Source organism: Alnus glutinosa, chromosome 1, assembly GCF_958979055.1.
Source record: "Alnus glutinosa chromosome 1, dhAlnGlut1.1, whole genome shotgun sequence".
NCBI classification, from domain to species: Eukaryota; Viridiplantae; Streptophyta; class Magnoliopsida; order Fagales; family Betulaceae; genus Alnus; species Alnus glutinosa.
In genome coordinates this window covers 10,372,503-10,394,073 of record NC_084886.1, presented here as the reverse complement: position 1 = coordinate 10,394,073, position 21,571 = coordinate 10,372,503, and the positions used below count along the sequence as shown (strand labels likewise).

At 34.8% G+C, this 21,571-nt stretch overlaps 2 protein-coding genes across 3 annotated transcripts; both read right to left on the bottom strand.

The window, feature by feature from the left end:
* Nucleotides 1-6,361: 6,361 nt before the first annotated feature.
* Nucleotides 6,362-8,137, bottom strand: LOC133871804 (UDP-glucuronate 4-epimerase 6). The gene has a single exon (XM_062309231.1). The coding sequence runs from the start codon at nt 7,862-7,864 to the stop codon at nt 6,500-6,502; it is 1,365 nt and encodes a 454-aa protein (XP_062165215.1). The 5' UTR covers nt 7,865-8,137; the 3' UTR covers nt 6,362-6,499.
* A 6,599-nt stretch (nt 8,138-14,736) lies between these two features.
* LOC133858574 (3'-5' exonuclease) lies at nt 14,737-21,052 on the bottom strand. 2 transcript variants are annotated; one of them, XR_009898527.1, is made up of 7 exons: nt 20,642-21,052; nt 20,328-20,510; nt 16,571-16,701; nt 16,260-16,421; nt 15,272-15,382; nt 14,997-15,210; nt 14,737-14,911 (listed from the first exon to the last, which is right to left on the bottom strand). XR_009898527.1 is itself a non-coding variant. In XM_062294053.1 (6 exons), exons 1-6 carry the CDS (start codon nt 20,853-20,855, stop codon nt 15,133-15,135), a joined length of 879 nt encoding a protein of 292 aa, XP_062150037.1. In that variant the 5' UTR covers nt 20,856-21,052; the 3' UTR covers nt 14,956-15,132. The 2 variants fall into 2 exon arrangements, 1 of the variants encoding a protein (XP_062150037.1); XM_062294053.1 differs by lacking the exon at nt 14,737-14,911 and having other exon boundaries at nt 14,956-15,210.
* Nucleotides 21,053-21,571: the final 519 nt, after the last annotated feature.

Sequence of the window (21,571 nt, the reverse complement as noted above, 5' to 3'; positions counted from 1 at the left end):
GTGAGAGGAGGGGTGTGTAACCCGTATATAACTGATGTGTTTTTAAGATCCCATTCAAATATCATAAAAAAAAAAAAAAAAAAATTTATTAAATCATCATCTTTTTAGGAGTATTTGACCATATTTTTGGTATTTTGTTAGTTGAATAAACTAATAGTTTAAAGTAATGTTCTCCGCCTAAAATGCTGTACGAGGGACAGTTCAACCATTCAGGGTTTATTTGTATATAAATAAAAGTAATTGTGATAAATAAAATATAATTTACCATTATTTTTTATTTTCAAGAATTTTTTCAGTATTATATCAAATGTTAATTTTTACCATAATTCAGTTTCAGACAATTACTTAAAAAAACGTAATGGCATGTTTAGAGGTTCGATTTTTTAAATTTAAATTTAACTATAATTTAATATTCAAATTTCGGGATAAATAAAATTAAAAAAAAAAAAGTTTAAATAGTTTGACTTTTAAAAAATAAAAAAATAAATAAAACTTAATTTGTTTTTGAAAAACTCGAATGCTTTAACAAATAGAGTTAAAATTCTTCTTGTTTCCAAAGATTCTTGTTCCTCAATTCCGGAGTAAATAAACCGACAGGAGGGGCTCATGGGCCTTGAAGTCATCCTTTGCAACGGCTTTTCGTTTTTTTAAAGTAATGTCGCGTCGAATGCCAGCAAAAAATTTGAATAAAATCAATGGTTTTGAAAAATCAGCCGTCAACCTGGTGAGTGGTGACCTACGACGACGACGACGACGACAAGTATATGGTCCGGCGACTTGCTAAGTATAGATGGATCATGGATGGGGTAGATATTTATTCGCATTTTCTGGCAATTAATTTATTATGTTATAATATTTGTTTTTATTTTGTTCTTGCTTTATTGATACAATAATAATAATAATAATAATAATAAAAAGATACACGTAAGCTTGTAGCGGGGTCCATGTATAGATTGTCATGAAAGTTGTCTTATCCTATTGTTTTATTTATTTATTGAAATATGAAATTTAGAATAAGTTTGTAAATTGCATTAAATGAAGTGAAAAAAGAAGAAGACGACGACCATAGTTGAGTTGAGAGCTCGCTCATTAAATGAGTTATAGGCTATTGCCGGCCCCTTGAAGATAAGGGCAAGTTTTTCTCTTTTTTTATTTATTTGTAATTATCCGAAATTGAGCAATTTCGAATGGTGTCGGTGAGCATCCGAAACATGTTCGAAATGAGTGTGAATGTGGGGTCTGCATACGTGGAAACAAGTTGAGGTATGTGTGGACACGGTTACTGGTAGGTCTCCGTCAATCGTCCCACAAACTTTTATCCAATTATTTATTGCATTCAGAAAAAAAAAAAGAAAAAGAAAAATGAAGCAACCTTTTTCAGTGTCTTTTTCTGGTATGCTTCATATTAATCTGTGCAATCCTTTACTAAAAGATTGACTTCTCTCAGTTGCTCTTTGTGGTCCTTTGCATACACCGTACCTCTCGTCCTCTCTCTCTCTCTCTCTCTCTCTCTCTGTGTATGAAAACGTTTTAACGTGACTGAGACACGTTCACTGTTATCCTATTCCTACCCCCTCTTCAGTCTTCACAATCTTTAATTTTGTGTTCCATGTAAAAATTGACTTGGATTGATGATTGCAATTTTTGGCTGTCTGTAATACAATGCGCATTTTCACGTGCCAAATTACCATCTTTTCTCACTCAAAAAAAAAAAAAAAAGAGAAGAAAAGGAAAGATCAAGGGACAAGGCATTTTGATGACCTGTTCTTCTTCTTCGGAAGAATATGAATGTTCTTTATCTTTCTTAAAATTATATAATCATAGCAGACATGATTGGAAGAGGCCAGTAGGAGATTTGCAGCCCCATATGAAAAAGAGAGAGAGCTCTCGATCTCTCTGGATAGAGAAATGCCCCACCAGACCCCCTCGATCACATCCTCTATCCAATTACAACCGACATGTAAAATTTCGACCGTCAATTTGACATCCACGTACTAAAGTTTCTTTTTTTTTCTTCCATGCATCATAAAATGATAGACGAAACTCGATTTTAATATTTAAATTTAATTGTGAGTGAAAATCCAAGAGAAATTTTCTTTTGATGAATGAAGAGAATATTAATTATTATATATATATATATATACTCCCTTCAATTTATATATGCGTAGTATCGCCAATCAATCAATATACTTAATAATTTGTTTTCTTGATACGTACACTTTGTCCTTTAGTTTTGAAGAAAAGAACATGGTCCTTTGCTCCTGTTGTAAGCTTTTTGTTGAATAATTTGATAGGAGAGAAAGAAAATGATCGGACAGCTCAAACCGATTCCTTACAACACAATTATAAAATTAATATGCGAAATAATATTTTAAAGAGAAAGGAGAAAGAGAATATAAAGAGATTTGAGGTGGTTTAATCTAATTATAGAGAATTAATTATATATGTTATAAGACGATATATCTTAATTAATTCTATTATTTTGTATTTTATATAATATAAAGTATTTATAAAGAGTTTGGTATATAAGATGCATATGCATATATTATAATCCGCAGTTTTGTGCAAACTAAAACCTGCAGTAATCTTGGTGTATCTTTGGCACTAAATCAGTTTGACTTCCTTTCTTCAAATAATAATAATAATAATTCTGTTTGACTTTCTGTATATATCCTCACTAATAATTTCTTTCTATAAATTCTATTTTTGTGATTAAAGAAAAAAAAAATAAAAACCTACATTGACCAGAGGCCAGAGTCCACTTAGAATAGAAAAAACACGTACGCCATCCTTACCTGGATCTGTGGATCATACTGCTAAGTGCTAACCCACCCCGAATCTATCTAACAAATGCAGTGTGAGATTTGAAACACGGATTATTCTTAATTTGACCTTGAAATTGAAATTAATTACAAATAAATCTCAAATTTTAAAGAATAAATCAATTGATTTCAGACAAAATTAGAGTCTTCATATATATATATATATATATGATATCCCCCATCCACGGATTTCTGCAAAATTTGCGGGCTTAAAGTCAGAAATATACACGTCCAATTCAACCCAGTGTCAGCTCCAAGCTAAGCTAGCTTCTTCATCATTTTACTTTATTATATTTTATTTCATTTCAGTGCTACATTGTTGGCGAATATTCTGCACTCATATATGCGCATTCTCCTAATTTATATATATATATATATATATTTTCTTTTTTGGCATCACTCACTTTGTCATGTAAAAGAAGATTCATGAGTTTGATATACACGACCAAACATTTGTCGAGTTTGTTTAGATCGACATCGGAAATTGCCACAATAATGAAGAAAAAAAAAAACATAAAAGGTCAAGCTAGCATGTCCAAATTTTGGAATTAACTCAAAATTGACAAATCAAAATTTTGTATAACCTAATTACCAGTTCCATCCCCATCATAATTAAAGATATTGTATTATATATGATTTAGATTGGATTATTCTGGGCCTCAATTGGCAAGTACGTAGGTTGTTGGTTGAGGATCAAATCTCTTGACTGACCTAGTACTTGAGTTTGTGACAACTTAGGTGCTCAAGATATAGGGTAGATGTTTGAAGAGTTGTACGTGTTCGTAAGCTTTGCTTTGGGGCAGCTGTGTATCGATCACTTGTAGTAATTGTAGCTTCAAAGAAATGTTGTATTTGTTATAAATATATTTAAAACTAGTTTTATAATTTGATCTTAAAGTGTTTTGACCGTTTATTTTTTTTCTTCTTAACGAATTATGACAATTAGTCATAAAATCTCAAAATATAATTGATTTGTGTTTACAAATCATCAAATGTTGCTTTAACCGTTTGGCCATTAAAATGCATTAATATTTTAAACCTTTTTTTTATTAGTCATTAAACCCATTGATTTGTTTTTTACCGTTTGTGACCGTTTTACAAATTTGGCTTTACATTGTTTTACGTACCGTTTGGCCATTATCAAGTTTTATTACTCTCGATTTCTAACGGATATGACTGTTTGTCATTGATTCACCCTCATAATCCTTTGAAAGTCAACACTTATTTTGTTTATAAAAGAAACAAATTTTCTTCAATCACAAGTGGGTGAATGTACGTCTTACACTGTTACGTAGAAATTGTTTCTTCTTGTTTTTTCAATATCATACAGTGATCAAGTGATAAAGCTATTTGGTACATTTTGAAGCCTTCTATTCACTTTGATCAAAGGGTTATTCTATATGATTTTCGTTTTCAGAAGTGTGTCATTAACGAAGATAGACACTACAATCTAATCCTAGAAGGTTGCATGTCAAGAGATCCGATCACACAAAGTTATATACTCCTGGAGGCACGAATCAACCTTTAAGGACAATGCTATTGCGTGATTTTATAGCATTGTGGGATATTTTCTTGTTTTATTTTTAATCTCTTGCACTGTATTTATTTTATTATTATTACTTCGGATTAATATGGTCTACTATCAGCAATAATATTTTCAACCAATTATTTGTGAAACAATTATTTATTTATTTGTTCATTTTCATATTGATATTATTTTATTTCAATCAGAATTTTATGTACCATCCAAAATTATTTCCAACAAAAAATGCTATTCTTCATGGAAAAAACTCTTAGAACTGAGGAGCAGATTATTTCCAGAATTAGATGGGAAGTGAGGACCCGGGTTTTGGCCAAATTTTTGTCTAGAATGGCTCCTTTGGTTTAGTTTTGTCTGTTCCTGCTTTGGAGTTTGTTTAGCTCAGAAGCTGGTTAACATTGTATAATCTTAATTATGGTTAATTGTGCTACATATAAAACAATTTAATTGGTACGTAGGTAGCTAATTTACATTTTCCATTAACTAGCTAGCTTTGGGCTAGTTTGGAGAGTAGGAGATTTAATTTTCAGAATTTTAAAAAGCTCTTTGAGAAGCAACGTCCTTAATTTTTTGCTTCTTAAAACTCCCCGAAGTTGCACAAGCCGCTTTGTAAAGAGTACTTAATTATGAACTCAATTAAACTAAATCTTAATCCCAATTAAATTGGGACCGACTCGATCTGGCCGGATCCATATCAGTCAATCAGGCTCCATCATATGCATTCCTTTTTCTCATTCTATCCCGCCTATAAATATATATCTTAATTAAATCCTTTTTTACTTTAATCTTTCTCTTCTCTAATTAATATTCCTATATATCTATTTATCTATCTTATTTTCATTTTATCCTATATGCTTGTGTATATATTTTCTATAATACGCATCCCTCTCTCTCTCTCTCTCTCTCTCTATATATATATATATATATATAGGAGTACTGGCCGGGGGGACATGACATATATATATTACATGTAGTTGTCAAATTAAAGATGAAAGCAATAAATTATGACCGTTTGTATATATAAGACATATATTACATGTATAGTCTAATCACGTATACTTTTGGAAATCATTCTAAAAAAAAAAATTCCTAATTAATAAAGCTTACTCGTAATAGAAACTCAGGAATATTACTAAAAACGGATTAAAACTGCTATTTGTACGTATTAGTAATTTGATATGAGATTAATGCAATAATATTACCAATAAAAAGAGAAATTACTGTACGTGATCAGATAACTAGTTAATGAGAATTACACATCGCCTGTCAACTTAATTCAGTGAAAAAGATCGATTGACAATCACATTAACCAAATGGATCGATCGAGTTCATTTTACGCGTAAAAGTGGGGCCATGAAATCCAAATATCCAATCAATTCCATCTTGGTAGAAGGTTAATCCCCATCGCCCGCCCCTTTTGTATCCTAATTTGTTTTCCTTCTTTTTCCTAGCTCCCTATTTGGTTCTTTTAACCGACATCTAATATTCTAACGTACTGTAAACTACCTTCATAATTTGCCATCTTTTTACACCAAGGAGTTTGACTATATATATATATATATATATATATATATATATATATGTATATATATCACGAGAGCATCTTCAAAAGCAAATTGAAATTAGCTTCTATTAATTAACCAAGTTATATATATATATATATATATATGAACAAATTAACAAAGAACAAAAAGGCCACAGATATATATATATATATAAAGATATATAATAAACAATTATAAAAAAGCATACAAGATCCTTGAGGCCATCGATCGTTATCATTGTTGTTGTTCAATCACAAATTTCTTTCTTTTATATCAAAGCAACGGCTGAGATCTGCAACCTTTTTTAGCAGCTAGACCCCACCCACATTATTACACCACCCTCCCCACCCCCACCTCAGATCTACACCTCCATCGATCTCCCTCCCAACAAATTATTTCATCGATCATCTCCTATAACAAATTTATATCTCTATGTTACACCAAGAACAGCTTCAAGTACAATTTGATCCCCATGCAACAATAACTTAATTACCAAGATATATTTAAGAAGAAAAGAAACTGAAATTAATTCAACAGGAAAAACAAAAAGTCACCCGGCCGGCCATGTGATGATCGATTACGGAGATCGATCATCAATCGGATTCTTCCGGATGCTCATTGCTGATCCTGCTTGCCTTCTTTATCTTCGATTCAATCCCATAGTAATTGACATACCACTTGACGAACTTCCTCAATCCGGCGGCCAAATCCGTGGTGGGCTTGTACCCGAAGTCCCTTAACGCCAAGCTCACATTGGCATGGGTATAGGGCACGTCTCCGTTCCTCGGCATCTTGATCACGTGCTTCTTCGCCTTGGTGTTCAGCAAACTCTCCAATATGGACACCAACTTTCCGACCGGCACCGGCGACGTGTTCCCCAGATTGTAGACTCTCAGCTGCGCCGGGCCACGCTTCTTGCCACCGCTGCCGGTGCTCTTCTCCGCCGTGTCCAGCGCCCCGACGCATCCTTTCACGACGTCGTCGATGTACGTGAAATCACGCGCCACCTCCTTCTCATCTTGTGTCTGGTACACGTCAATGGTCTTACCTTGTAAGATGTCCTTTGTGAAGAAGAAATACGCCATGTCCGGTCTGCCCCAAGGCCCGTACACCGTGAAGAATCTCAGGCCGGTGAGGGAGAGGCCGTAGATGTGGTTGTAGGTGTGGGCGAATTCTTCGCCGGCCTTCTTGGTGGCAGCGTAGAGACTGGCGGGCTGGTCGGTCCGGTGCAGTTCGGAGAATGGGTTTTCGGTGTTGAGGCCGTAGACGGAGCTGGACGAGGCCCAGACGATTGCCGGTTGAGGATTCACAGCCTTCGCCACTTCCAGGAGATTCACAAATCCAGCAATGTTGGAGCTCACGTACGACTGCGGATTCTGCATGGCGTACCGAACGCCAGCTTGGGCGGCCAGGTGGAGGATGTGCGTGAACGGAACGACGTCGAATAGCTTGGTGAGCAATGGGCCGTCGTTCAAATCTCCCTCCACAATGAAGACTTGGTGTCTGAGCAGGAGCGCTTGCCTGGCGCGCTTCAACGAAGGGTCGTAGTAGTCGTTGAAGTTGTCGAGGCCGAGCACGCCATCGCCGCGCTTTTTCAAGGCGAGGGAGCAGTGGGCACCGATGAAGCCTGCAGCGCCGGTGACAAGGATGGACATGCCGTTGGGGCGGCGCGGGGTGGACGAGTGGCGCACTTGTTTCTCCCAGGCGGCGCCTCCGGATCGGCTTCCGTAGAGGGCTGTGGAGAGGAAGTTGTGGTGGGCGTGGACATGGTGGGGGTTATCGGAAAGTGGTGGGTAGTTGATTGTGAAGTAGAAGATGAGCGCAAGGGCGATGAGGAGGGTGGCTCGGAATAAAATCTTGGAGGAGGCGTTGAGGAGCTTTGTGCTATTCACTCTCCGGAGGTAGCTGTTGTACCGCTCTAGCTTTATGGTCTTGCTTGTGTCTGGTGGGGAAGCCATAATTTGCTAGCTGCTAGCTCCTCTGCTTCTTGTCTTTTCTTTTTCTTTTTCTCTCTTTTTTTTTTTTTTTTTTCTGCCTCTTGTTTTGTTTTTTGTTTTGTTTCGTTCCAAAGAGAGAAAGGAACCCAAAAGTATGTATGACAGTATGAGTGAGTGTGAGTTTGTGAGAGCTGGATTGAGGTTGAGCCCTGAGGCTTTGAAGGGTGTGGAAAGATTAATATATAAAGGAGAGAGAGAGGGAGAGAGAGAGAGAGAGAGAGAGATGGGTTGGTGTTGGTTGGACGCCACTTTCTTTTTCTTCTTCTTAACTCCCTTCGCGATCTGCTAATTACAGATGGAAAGTGCCCTATAAAACGTGCTCAACAAAATGCCCCTCATTCATACCCCTATTTACCATAATAACCCTCCATTATATATAAACAGTAAACTGATAGGGAGTGCTTCTTTTCTATTCCATGAAAGAAATTGTTGGGAATCCGGCCCAATATGCGGACCTAGCTAATTCCTTAGTTAATTATCCGGAGATCCACTCGGATAAACTCATTCATGATCGGAGCTCGTTAACTGCTCTCAATTATGAAAAAATAATCCTCTATCGTCGACCAAGGTCACGCCTCATCGATTAAAACTCGATCAACATGACTGATTGATACAGGCCCTGATATGCAGGGGACCGTGCCTCCTTTTTTTCATTAAATAAGTGTATTTTAATGTAAAAATGTCATTTGATGTAACATCAAATGACATTATCAAAGGACATTTTTGCATTAAAATTTATTATTTTAATATAAAGAGGGGGTTGGGGGACCGTTAGTTGTCCACCACAAATTATTTCCCTCAATATAAAGACTTATTTGTTGTTCGGTAGGTAAAAAACTCTTACAATGATTTGACAAGACTTTCATTATATACATATATATGATCTCAGGATACTAACATGTCACATATAGAAGTAGCTTATAGTGCTTGAGTGTAATCAGTCTACCTTGAGTTCTTTAAATCAAGGGAAAACGTTATCATGTTAGGTAAATATACCGAATTTGACCGCTTAACCACCAAACCTAAGTATAGGGAATGACAGGAAATAGCTAGCATGGCCACTCTGAACGTTTAACTAATACATATAAGCGAGGGAGAGAAAGATAAGAAATCTCTTTTTAAATATTCTAACTTCCTTTAATTCTTTACGCCATATCTCATACATCTGACTTAGGCATTAGAGTTATCTTCTGTCGGTCCTCTCCGACAAGCACTTTTATCTAATTTCTCTTCTTTTGCAAGACCTTAAAAAGTAAGGATACGCACCCCCTTCAAAATATCTTAGTCCAACACCTAAAAATTGTTTCAACAGAAAATGAAAAATACTAGCGAAAAAAGAGAGAGAGAGAGAGAGAGAAGGAAATATATCAATCTTACCAACTTGTGGGTAGTCAGCTGATTTGAAACAATGGGAAGTGAAGCTAGGTAAGACTAGTTGGAACAGCTAGTGTTAATGAATGTCGTAGAAAACAATAGAAAAACCACGTGTGCAAGTTGCATGGTTAATGGCTGCTACTTGAAGTCAATGTTAAAGTTTTTTGCATTATTGACTGGACGATTATCTCTCTTAACTTATTAAGGTTGTTAGTCTCTGCTGACTGTTTGTTACCGACATGGTTTTTTAAGGTTTTTGGATCAACTCGAACGGGGTCTTATTTTAAGCAATTTCTGACAATAACTTCTGCATTATTCTACGGCGCCATTTTCACCGTAAAATGAAATGTCCTATATTCTTTCCCCCTCCAGGTCTGTAAGAGATGAAACTCAAACTATAGACCTAGTAACTGCTGTCTAGACGAGGACCGGTTATTAATGGTCTTGAAAATCGGAATAAAATTACATTATACGAGATGTGTTTGGTATATTTTTACATTTTTTTTTTTTTACAAATACATCATTAAAGTTTAAATCTGTAAAATTTAATAATAAATTTACATATTTTAATTTCGTACGAAAAAGATAGACAACATAATAAAACCTAACATTTCTTTTTACAACAAAATATTTATTAGGTTCGTACGAAAAAGATAGACAAGATAATATAACCTAACATTTCTCTTTACGAAAGTATTTACTAGGTTTGTTAGAATAGTCTTTCATTTATATATATAAAATATAAGAATTAATGCAGTAGCTTTCAAGGCTTTTATTAATTGTTCCACCAATCACTCAAAATCTTAAGTTTGGTATATTCAAATCTAGATAGTGATTTGTTTCTTTTACTGATTTGCACCTACATTTGTCTCAAACAATCCAAAACTTCAATAGCCGTCGAAATGACTGATTATGATCCTTTATAATTATTTATTCAAATTTAAGAGAATTCGAGCAAATGATGATAAGAAACCACTTATGATCAAATAATAATTTAACTGTTTAACTATTTATTCGGTCAGATAAATTTCATAAATAGAGTATTTCACAATCATCTGTTTAAATTCTCTCAAATTTAAACAAATAATTTAAAAGGCTCATAATCTATAAATGTTGTAAACTCAAATGAATGAGTTAGCTATAAGAATTTAAAACCCTTTATTGTCATCAGAGCAATTAATTCTAAAATTGATAACAATTATTATTATTTTTTCTTTTTTACTTTTCAGAATAAATAATTGAATAGGACTTAAAATGAATGAGAAAAATTTGGAATATACACAATTATATTTCACATCACTCCCATCAAAATAATTACTACTTTTTATTTATATTATTTCTCCATCGCCATAATTGCCACGTCTGTTCCTGCATGTGATTAGATAAATCACATCTTCTCCATTAACCTCACCGACGACATCCCACATGCCAGTATAAAACAAAAACATGTAAGGTTAACTTTGTAATTTCCAGCAAATCCTAGGGTCTATTGATTTCTGATAATGCCACCGGGACCAAATCAGTCCCCCCCCCCCCCCCCCCCCCAAGGTTTTTTTTTTTTTACTAGTTTATTATCGTTATTATTATTTGTACTATTTGTTGGCACTCAACAATTTTTTTTTTTTTTTTTTGGTCTGTTTTTATTTAGATTATGTAATTTCTTGTAATATGTTCTGCTTATCTTTTTTTACAAAAAAAAAAAAAAAAGGACGATAATAAATAAAGGAAAAATAATTGGGGTTGAAGAGTTGGGACTTGGGAGGGGTCCACAGATGGTACCCACATCATGTGCTTTTCCAATTGGTGGAAGATGCCGGAAGGGAAACGAGAGGAAGGTTCATCGATAGCACGCCTTTCCTTCCTTTCTTTCTTGGGGGGGGGGCCTCCTGCCCTATCATTCCGTGAGAAGTCGGTCTCTCTGTCACATGGGTTTGGGGCACTTGGGGGGGAAACTGGAAAGAGAGAGAGAGAGAGACCCATTAATATTCATTATTCACTCACATTTTATTTGGTGATATTGAGTCAAATTGAAAATCTGGAGTTAAATGATATTGTACTTCCCATTTTGTTACAACCCCACCCGGACCCAGGCACTTCAATATAATTGGTTCACATCCTTTTCAAAAGCTCTAAATGGGAACAGAAAATGTTTAACTCTAATTTGTTTAAATATAGAAAATGTACTTTAATTACATTTTTAATGTTAGGGGTTCATTTCTTGCAAGCTTGAAGGGATATGGATTCGGATTGATTTTTTATTTTATTTTTGATTTTTTTTATTTATTATGCATGAGAGTGTTAGGAATTGGGAATAACTAATTTTTGACTACTTACATAATCTGCAGTACTACACTTTTATCCATCTCGATTTATTGGAGTGATGTGATTTTGTTTGTTGAGAATAATTCTAAACGTCATACTCATGTTCTTCTTATACTATTTTGATAAAATATTTGGTTATTTAAATTTATTTTTTAATATTAGTTTAATGGATTGACAATGTCAATTTAGCTTAATGATATATAACATTACTCGAAATAAAAGACGTCCATTAACCCTTACATGGGGTATGGGAAAAGAAGCAAATTTTTAATGGGTCAATTATAAAGGCAGATTATTCGTTGAGCTTATCATACTTATAAGGCAAAAGAATGATTAAAAAAAAAAAACAGATCCAATCGCTTATCCCGAAACAAAATTTCCAGACCATTCAGCGAAGGATTTCATTTGTTTTATATTTTAGCTATGGCTTTTTATTATTCATGGACACTTTGGAAGAACTTTATCTTTTACTAAAAGAAAAAAATAGGTTAATTTATTTTTAATTTGAAAAAAAGGAAAATTATGAATGACTTATATGTTAGTAGCATAAAGAAATAATTGAAATTCATATAGAATCTATGGAAATGTATAAGATTCAAGACCTTGTATTTGACTATTGAAAAAAGGGGAAATATTAATTAAAATTGGAATTGGGTCAATTACAAGGCAGATTATATGATGTTCATATTGAGAGGAATCAGGGTGCTAGTCTGCTAGATTAGATATGTGTGCCGCTTCCGAGCAGGAGGATTAATGTAAGGCATGCGTTTGTTAAATATGTACGATAATGAATCTGTCGTGCCTGGAGGTTGTCCTTCTATTGGCCCCCCACATATATATATGTACGTTATGCAACGGCAGGCTACGGAAATTGGAATACTTTTTTGTGATAAAAAGACCACAAATGAAGATGCCTGGCTGGTAGTGGTAGTGGCGGAGCCTCAATTTTTGACATTTTTGCATCTCCTTTTCAGACAATGCCACGTGTTAATCAATAATTAGTCCCCTCTCTCTCTCTCTCTCTTCCTCTCATATTGTCGGTAGACTGGCTTCGAGAGATGAGAAGCGTATCTGATCAACATTTGAGTGGGGTAATCGTGTATTAATTACCGTCAATTGCTAATTAAGCCATTAACCTAAGGCAAGGAGGCAGAATCTTTTGCCTATATATGTTCGCTAATTGTCGGTATCACGCGCGAAGAATTTATTAAAATATTTTTATTGGATAACTAAAATAGTTAATCCAGCTGTAAGTCTTTGGTGGACAAAATGGTTGGTTTGACTAATTAAATCCATGTAATTTCATTCTTCAGTTCAGTTGTCTTTTATTTATTTATTTATTTTATTTTTCAGTTCAAATGTCAAATATTCCATTTAAATATTATAAGTGGAAGCTCTCTAAAACTCATATTAAAAATTAAAAAAATGTCTATATTTAGTATTCTTTTTCAACTTAGTTATTGTTCTCCACGTCATGCATTATGTCACCACTATTTATAATAATTATTATTATTATTTTTTCATTATTTCTACTCATCTTATTTTTTAAAAACTCTGTTCATTCTTTACATTTTACAAAAGAAAATAAAAGACTATATATATATATATATATATATATATATATATATATATATATATATATATATATATATATATATATATATATATATATATATGTATATTCTTTTCATTTTTGGTTATTGAAAAAAGAAAAAAGAAAAAGGTTTGAGAGAATATGAAGAGTAATTAAAAGAGTACTAGAAAATGAACTTTAGTACTTTTATTCCTCGGGCCTATCCTTGGAATGTCTTCAATCGTATTCCTATGTAGCCCACAAGCACAAAGGGCCTCCAACGAACAAAATGAAAAATGAAAAAGAAAAAGAAATAAATAAATAAATATTAGTTTAACAATACTATACTTATATTTCCAAAATTCAATAATACTGTTGTTGTGTTGACTTTCTCGGTGGATAAACAACACTAAATGGCAGTGTTCATTTACCGATTCTAATATTTATAGTTTCTAGAATTCAAAATGTTACTTATCAGTAATCATCCTTAAAAAAGTACATTATATAGGAAGAAGACTTCAAATATCTTTACAACTTTTAATCTATTACAAAAATGACCTTTTTTTTTTTTCTTTTTATTTATTTATTTTATTTTATTTTTTATTTTAAGGAAAAGGGGTAGGAGGGACAACCAACCGTAGCTATTTTACCCCCTTCCCTCTTTTTTATTTTTATTTTTATTTTTATTTTTTTTTTGAGAAAATGGTAACTTCATTAAACAATCAAATAGTTCATTGCTTAACAAGGAGTACATTCCGAAAGAGTAAATGACAATCCTTCCTTCAAACTTCATTCAGAGACTGTGAAAGAGCTAACTTGGCCAAGGCATGGGCAACAGTATTTGCCTCCATTCTGACATGATGAAAAGAATAACACTGCATCCTATGAAAGCATGTCCTAATATCCCCAATTAGATGTCCAAAGCTGCTCCAACATGGCCAATCCTTCTTCAGAGCTTCCACTAACTGTAGCTATTTTATATGGGCAACAATATTTTACTTAGGCGTGTTAATGGGGTATAGTATTTAGCATTTCTCTTTATTTTAATGTTAAAGATTATGTAAATTACTATGCACGTAATTTTATAGTCTTAAGTATATAGGCGCGGTCATCATATTTTTTACCATACGGTAAATTCAAAACTATCACTCTACAAATTTGTGTATAACTTTGCCCCAAGCCATTTTTCATCCATTGTTGCCTAAACTGTGTATCCAAGGATTGGAGGACTCTGATTGGTTTCTATGAGGGGGAATAATAGCAGTAGAGCAGCTGGATCAAAATGCGAATATCTTATTGCTTTGGACCAAACTTGATAAACAAGCAACTTTTGGGGAAACAACAAGAATCAATTTTGATTTCTCTTTTGTATTGCTCTCAATTGGTTGAAAGTTGAAACCTAAAAAATTAAAAAAGTAGGAAGACCCTTTTGGGGAAACGACAAAATTGGTAACAAATAAATATATAGAATGGTAACAAATGTCATGTTGGATGTCATCTGTCCCATCACATGCTCACCGCAATACCCATGAGAAAACTGTGAGAGAGAGAGAGAGATTTGATTTAATTCAATGAGACGCCATCGCCATGTAGCGGCAGGCCCACGCACATGCAGAGAGGACTAATAGTGTACCTTTCCCATTAAGCTCATTAGTGCAGCATGCTACGGTCCAATTTGTGACATTTTGGAATGTTCATGAAAGAAGTTCAGATTTTGGATGAATCTGAGTTTCATTGACCTTGGTGGAAAATAAAAAGAAAATGAAAATACTATTCAATTGTTAATCAAAATCAATTTCTCATTTCAAAACAAGGGAAACTCACATCAAATTCAATACCAATCTTCTAAATAAGAACATGCATGCATGAACATGAGCCTCATCTGCTAGTCAATAAATGATTTGAGGCCATTCAAATATATGGCTGAGTTTGATAAAAGCAGAAAAGGTTTTGCTGAACATTATGATGCCACACTTTTCAAATCCTCAATTCCTTTGTCTGGAGCAACATCTTCTCTGTTTGAGAGGCCTTTTAAGACCTGTGTAATAAGAAAAATTTAGAGTTTTTCTTTGGTTAACATGAGAAGATGAAGTGGTTACCTGATAGAGATACCAAGAAGCAAAAGCATCAGTGGCAGCATACTCTAATTGCTCCTTCGACAGAAATTTAGTCTCCCAGTTTCCTAGCCTAATTTTGTCGGGCTTTTGAAGCTGCAATAGTTTTGAAACTCTAGTGAGATCCAACCCAAGCTGTTTACCTCTATCTGCAAAGCAGATTATGATGCTAATACAATGAAGGGGCTAGAGAACTCAAATGCATTTGTATACTATAACGGTTCGATTCGCTAGTTATGGTGGTGTCAACATGTCCACAAAATTCTTTCGACTAAGGAAAACCATGGGTTAGGTTAGGATTACAAATAACCAGAGAGAGAGAGAGAGAGAGAGAAAGAGGGCAAGATGGATATTGGAGATGAAAGAGTGGAGAACATTTTCAGGTGATTTGTATAGTATATCACTTGTCTCATAGTTTGAATTTTCAAAATGATCCTAAAATTTACTAAACTTGAGTCCTACTCATTTTAGAATTTCTGGTAAAACAGCTACCAACTACAACAAAGTGCTAGCCATAAATTTGTAATTTTATTTTATTTTATTTATTTATTTTTGTAAGTAGCCGTAAATTTGTGATTAATTGCTACATCAGCAAATACTCACATGTCCAGCTATCAAAACTTTCTCCTACAAACCCAATATACCCATGGCGGATGATCTGCCAGTGAAATTTTGCAGGAACTACCCTGAAAATTAAAAAAGATCCTATTTTAATTTTTCGCTTTTGGGATCTCAAGGTCCCAGGTAAAATTTTTCTACCAAAAACGAATGTGCCTCTTATTAATGATGGGCAAGAGTTTGTTCAAGTTAATAGTGTGGATGGGTCTTTTAAGAGAAATAAATGTGGATATGGGCACAATTGGTATCTATCTGTTCAGTAACTACTTGAGATTGCAAAAGAATAGAAAATATAATCAATGTAGAATTGCAGATAGTAAAGAAATCAATTCTCAAAGAAAACTAGAAAGATAACCTCTTTGGATATAAGCATCTCAGTTAGGGATGCAAGACTCCATTTCCGGGGATCGCCACCAAGCTTTTGGTTAGCGAGATAGGAAAGATCTTCCACAGCTTTTATGGATGCATTATAGTCTTTAAAAACCTTGACAGCATCATTGGCAATGCCGACTCCAACCTGTGCAGCTATCAAACGTTATATTATCCAACTATAAATTGCATATAATCCAGCCTCAGAAAATAAATAAAAAATGAAGATGGCAGTATTCATGAAGAAAATGCAGACAATTTTTGGATAAGAGATTAGATATGTTAGAACTTAGAAACCTTCAAAATAATAGGATCCTCAAGGAGAAATTGCAAACTTTGAGTAATTCCAGAATGAAAAATATGCATCACATGGCAATGACTAGTGTCCACACATATCTGCAAAACTGCAGCCTTCCCAGTCGAAACACCTGCAGGGTAAAGGTTATTTCAATGATGACCCAGCAACAAAAATCTATGTTAAGACAAAGCTTTTTATTATTTAATTGGATTGAATCTCACAAAAAGTTGGGTTTCATAACCACTCAGCAGCATTTCAATTAATATCCCCTTACTCTTAATTCTGTTTGACTCAGTGCTAGACCACATGTTGGAAATGTTTATCCAAAACTAACAATTGGACATTCTGCTCCTGTTTTATTCTAAAATATCTGCATGGTCAAAAAGCATAGCAGAATTTCATAGCGCTCTACCTTGTCTGCCCCCATATCCTGGGAGAAAAGTAGACACAGTGCTTTAGTAGTTCCGATGAAAATCCTTATTGGAGAAAAAAGGATGCGCAATGTAAAATAATAGACCAATAAGCAGTCAAACAGAAGGTCATCAGCTAACTTCTCAGTACCAATACAAGAAGCAATGGATTGTTAATCATTAGTGATGACATTTTATGGGCTCCTAAAGCAAATTCAAGGTGTTCTTCTGAGCCACAATCCAGGATAAAACTTCAAATATGAGAGATGGCGGGATACTGGCTAGAGATGCTATAAAATTTGCTCGAGCCCCAAAGTATCTATATACTTTTATTTTCAATTATTATAGCATGCAAGTAAATAACATGTTTTTGCTAAAAGTGTTTCCCTGCTTTTTTTTTTTTTTTGATAAGTAATAAAAGAATTTTATTAGAAAGAGAAAAAACTCATATGTATAATGTATATACAAAAGGTCCACATAGAGATTACAACTTAAAAGTAAAAAATTCATGAAAACCTAAAAAAGAAGAAACACAAATACTTAAGGCAGTCATCCAATCATACAATGACTCAAGAAATGGGAATCCATCTCAATCCTAGAAGCTCTACACCATTGAACGACCGATTATTCCTCTCTCTCCAAATAGCCCAGGTGAGACAAAGAGGGATAACATTACATGTACAACTAGTAATGTACCACCAAAACATCCCTTTCTGACTGAAGTACTCTTCAATAGCCTTCAAAGGCATAAACCAGTGTACCCCCAATAAAGCAAATATTAACAACCATAACTCTCTTACAACGAAACAACGTAGCAGAAAATTGTCAATTGACTCACTATTAAATTTGCAAATGCAACAACTGTTCCCTAATGTAATATTCCTTTTTACTGAGGCTATGGTTAAAATCTTACCCAAAGTATCTGTCCAAAAGAAAAAAGCAACTTTCTATGGTACTTTACCACGTCATGTACTCTTCCATGGAAAATGTATCGTATTGGTTCCTCTCAATGCCTCATTCAAGAATGGATATCAAATCCCAGTCCAAGAATGCATATGAGTTAGAGAATATAAGAGATTCTATCGACCCATCCACCATATAGAAGATCAAAATATAAGAGATCAAACAGAGAGTCGACCAATAAGGGTTCCCAGTCCAAGAATGCACATAAAAACTTTGGAATATAATATAAGAGATCAAACAAGAGTCAATCCACACCGCATTCATGCCAAAAGCATACCCTCCTACTATCCATCCCCCTCCACATTTGATAAAATCCAAACAAACCCTCTCTAACCAGCCTTACTTATAAAAAAAAAAAGGTCTCCACACCAAGTCTGACGTCACCTATCCCTAGGACTCCCCATAATTCTGATGGCACATCACTAAAGGTGATGCCCCTCCTCACCACATCACTGAAGGCACTCAATTTTCTAAGTCCCCAGTCTGCAGCCTTAATAGAACAACAAACCACCCCCAACACACTAATTGACATTCTCTTCTACTTTCACCAATCTATCAGCCAAATGAGAATGAATAGTAAACAGGGATAGAACGTAAGTGGGTAAACTAGCAAACATACTTTTGATAAGAGCGGGCCTTCCTCCTTTAAACAAGTATAATTTCTTCTGACCTGCCAACTGCCTCTATATCATTTCTAAAATTGTTTCCATATTGCATTAGCCTTCAAGGAGATTTAAATGGCAACCCAAGATAAGTCGGGGGTAAAGAACCCGCTTTACAACAAAAACTTTCGTAAGCTCCTCAACCCCTGCAATACTAGTTGTCAGGAAATTTATCCTATTTCCCAAGACCCGTAAGATGCGAAAAATAAGAAGAAAGCAAAAAAACAAGCAATCACAAAGACACCAAAATTTAAGTGGTTCAGTTTAACAAGCCTATATCCACTGGCGGAGACGACCTGAAGGAAATTCACTATTAAGGATGGAGTACAAATAGTAGAGAGAAAATCACTCAAAACCTAAAACCCTAATACACCCAAATCTCACTATCACACAATAGAGATTATTCCCCAAAGGAGAATACAAAAGACAAAAATACAAACTCTTCTTTTGCTGAAACAGATGGTGGCTGATCTCTCTATTTTTCTCTCACACTGCCGCAAGATCTTTGTTGTTTCTCTCTTGTTTCTTGGTGCGTCCCCACAAGGACAAACTCACTTTTACCTATGTTCACCTTCAAACACAAAACAGCTGCAAAACAGAGGATAGACCTGATTTAACCAAGATTTTTAGTAGTAGCATTGCAAAACAATACGGCATCAATAGCAAACAAGAAGTGAGTAGTTGTTATAACTCCTTTAGGTCCATGCTCAACCTGGAATCCATATAAATAACCACCATCCACTGCTCTAAACAAAATTTTACCAAGGATCTTCATGGCTAGAATGAATAGAAAAGTTGAAAACAGGTCGTCTTGCCTCTGTTTCTTCCATCTCTCTTCAAAACCAAAAATCCCCAACATATAAACTAAGCAATCCCAGGTTATATGGCCATAAGCAGCTCCAGTTCGCCTGATAGTCTAATATCATTCTTCCCCCAAACAGATTTATCAAATGTGTAAACAGAAAGTACATGCTCTAAGACATGCACTCTAGGACTAAAGAAAAAGCAGATAACAATCTCTGTAACACTATGGATATAATGCTTGCCCAAAGTTCTCAGCCAGCCAACTATAGAAAGCACACTTAGGGATAATGTTTTATTACCAAACGAAGTAAAACCAATGAACAGCATGGAAACAATCCCTAATAGCAGTCCAAGCTGAAGCAACTGACTGTTGATCTCACTGTGGGCAACCATTATGATCCAATTTCAACTCTTGGCATATATGGAAGATCTTAGTCCAGCATAACTGGGAATGATACTGTTATAAACAACCATAAATCAACAGCTGGGTTAGCAGGAGCACAAAAAAACACAACAAAGAAAGGACCTTTCTCCGTTCCCAACAACAATACTTACCCACTATACAGCCTAAGTCGTCATATATTTTCTCCCAACTCCATTGAAAACCCATAGCGGGTACACAACAGGGATTAAAATCAAATTCTCAAGATTAACAGCATAACCAACCTTGCATTATTCTCTCTAAAATTCTGAAGTACTCTCCAAACGCAAGTTAGAAAAGGATACCCGATAAGATATCTGATAAAAATCCTTGCCCTTAATTAAACCACCCAATAACCAAAACCCACAAAACTTCATAAATTCAAGCGCTACAATGACACATTTGCCTTAAACAATATGAATATGCACCAACTTGCAGAGACTAGACCCCAATCAACAAAAACGAAAGAGTGCCCCAGGGAAACTACTGAACTGACCTCTTTGGAAAGTGGGTCGCCACTCAATGTCGAATCCAAGTACGACTTGACCCGACTCTCTTTTCCCTGCTTCGAGGTTCTTCAACAGCTCCTCTGCAGCATTCTCTACCTCGATGGCGGTCCTGCTGTACACAATGCGACCCCCAAACTTCAACGCTGGGTATCTCGTCCTCACATTCACCGCTTCATAAAACAAAACAAAATAAATACTCAAAGATGTTGTTATCTTTTCCTGCTGTCCCCAAATTTCTCAACAACCAAACCACAAAAAGAAAAGTAAATTTTCAGCTATCATAAATATGATATATGAGTACCTTGGCAAGGGGATAGAAGTGGATTTGGGTGTTGGAGGGCGGCAAGGGAACTGGGCAATCGACGGAGAGTCTTGGGGGGATCAGATATTACGGCGTGGTCTCGGACATCAGGGCTGCATCGTTGTTTCTTGTTGCGAAAAGAGGAAGTGGCGGACTGTAAGGCGGCGTCGATGGCTTGGAGATCTTGCTCTGTCAAGGGTTGATCCCACTCCATTTTGTAGCAATCCTTTGTGAGAGTGGAGGGGAAGGGATTATTTGAATCAAGCGCGAGATTGAGAGCTTCAGGTATTTTTCTTCATTTGTTCAACCAAATTGAATTATATGCTAACGAATCTACAACAGAGTTCTCTGTGTAAATTTACGATTTGAATAGGAAATGAATGGAAGGGAACAGGGAAGTATAAACCTTGTTTGAGAAAAACAAAATGGAGGGAATAAACGACTCCATTTTCCCATTTGAGCAAGTTAACGTCGGTTTGGTTTTGGGATTTTTAAAAAATGCTATTTAAAAATAATAATTTTAAAATGTATTATATGAAAAAAATATTTTTAATAATGCAGTTAAATGTTTAATAAAATTGTAATTTAACTTTTAAAATTACATGTTAGCATTTAAAATTATGCGTTTTAAAAAAAACATTTCATTACCTGCGATTTGAAAAAGCAGTTTTTTACATTTTCAAATCGCAATTTTTAAAAAACATAATTCCAAAACGATTCATTTTTTATGATTTTGTTTATAATCGTTTTTTTTTTTTTTTTGTGAGATCGCAATCCCAAACGCAGCCTAAATCTTATATAAGACATTTTTTTTATTATATAACTATAGTATGTAGCGATCTAATTAACTCTTTATTTTTTATTTTTTTTAAAAAACAATAATCGATCCAAAAGACCTTTGCTACTCTAGCATTACTCTATAAGATTAAT

Excerpts from the sequence above, each read along its gene's own strand:
- LOC133871804 (XM_062309231.1), bottom strand. The coding sequence starts at position 7,864 with ATGGCTTCCCCACCAGACACAAGCAAGACCATAAAGCTAGAGCGGTAC.
- LOC133858574 (XM_062294053.1), bottom strand. The coding sequence starts at position 20,855 with ATGGAGTGGGATCAACCCTTGACAGAGCAAGATCTCCAAGCCATCGAC. Across the intron at positions 16,702-20,327 it reads GCGACCCACTTTCCAAAGAG|GTGTTTCGACTGGGAAGGCT; the intron begins GTCAGTTCAGTA and ends TTTACCCTGCAG. Across the intron at positions 15,211-15,271 it reads CTTCTTGGTATCTCTATCAG|GTCTTAAAAGGCCTCTCAAA; the intron begins GTAACCACTTCA and ends CTTATTACACAG.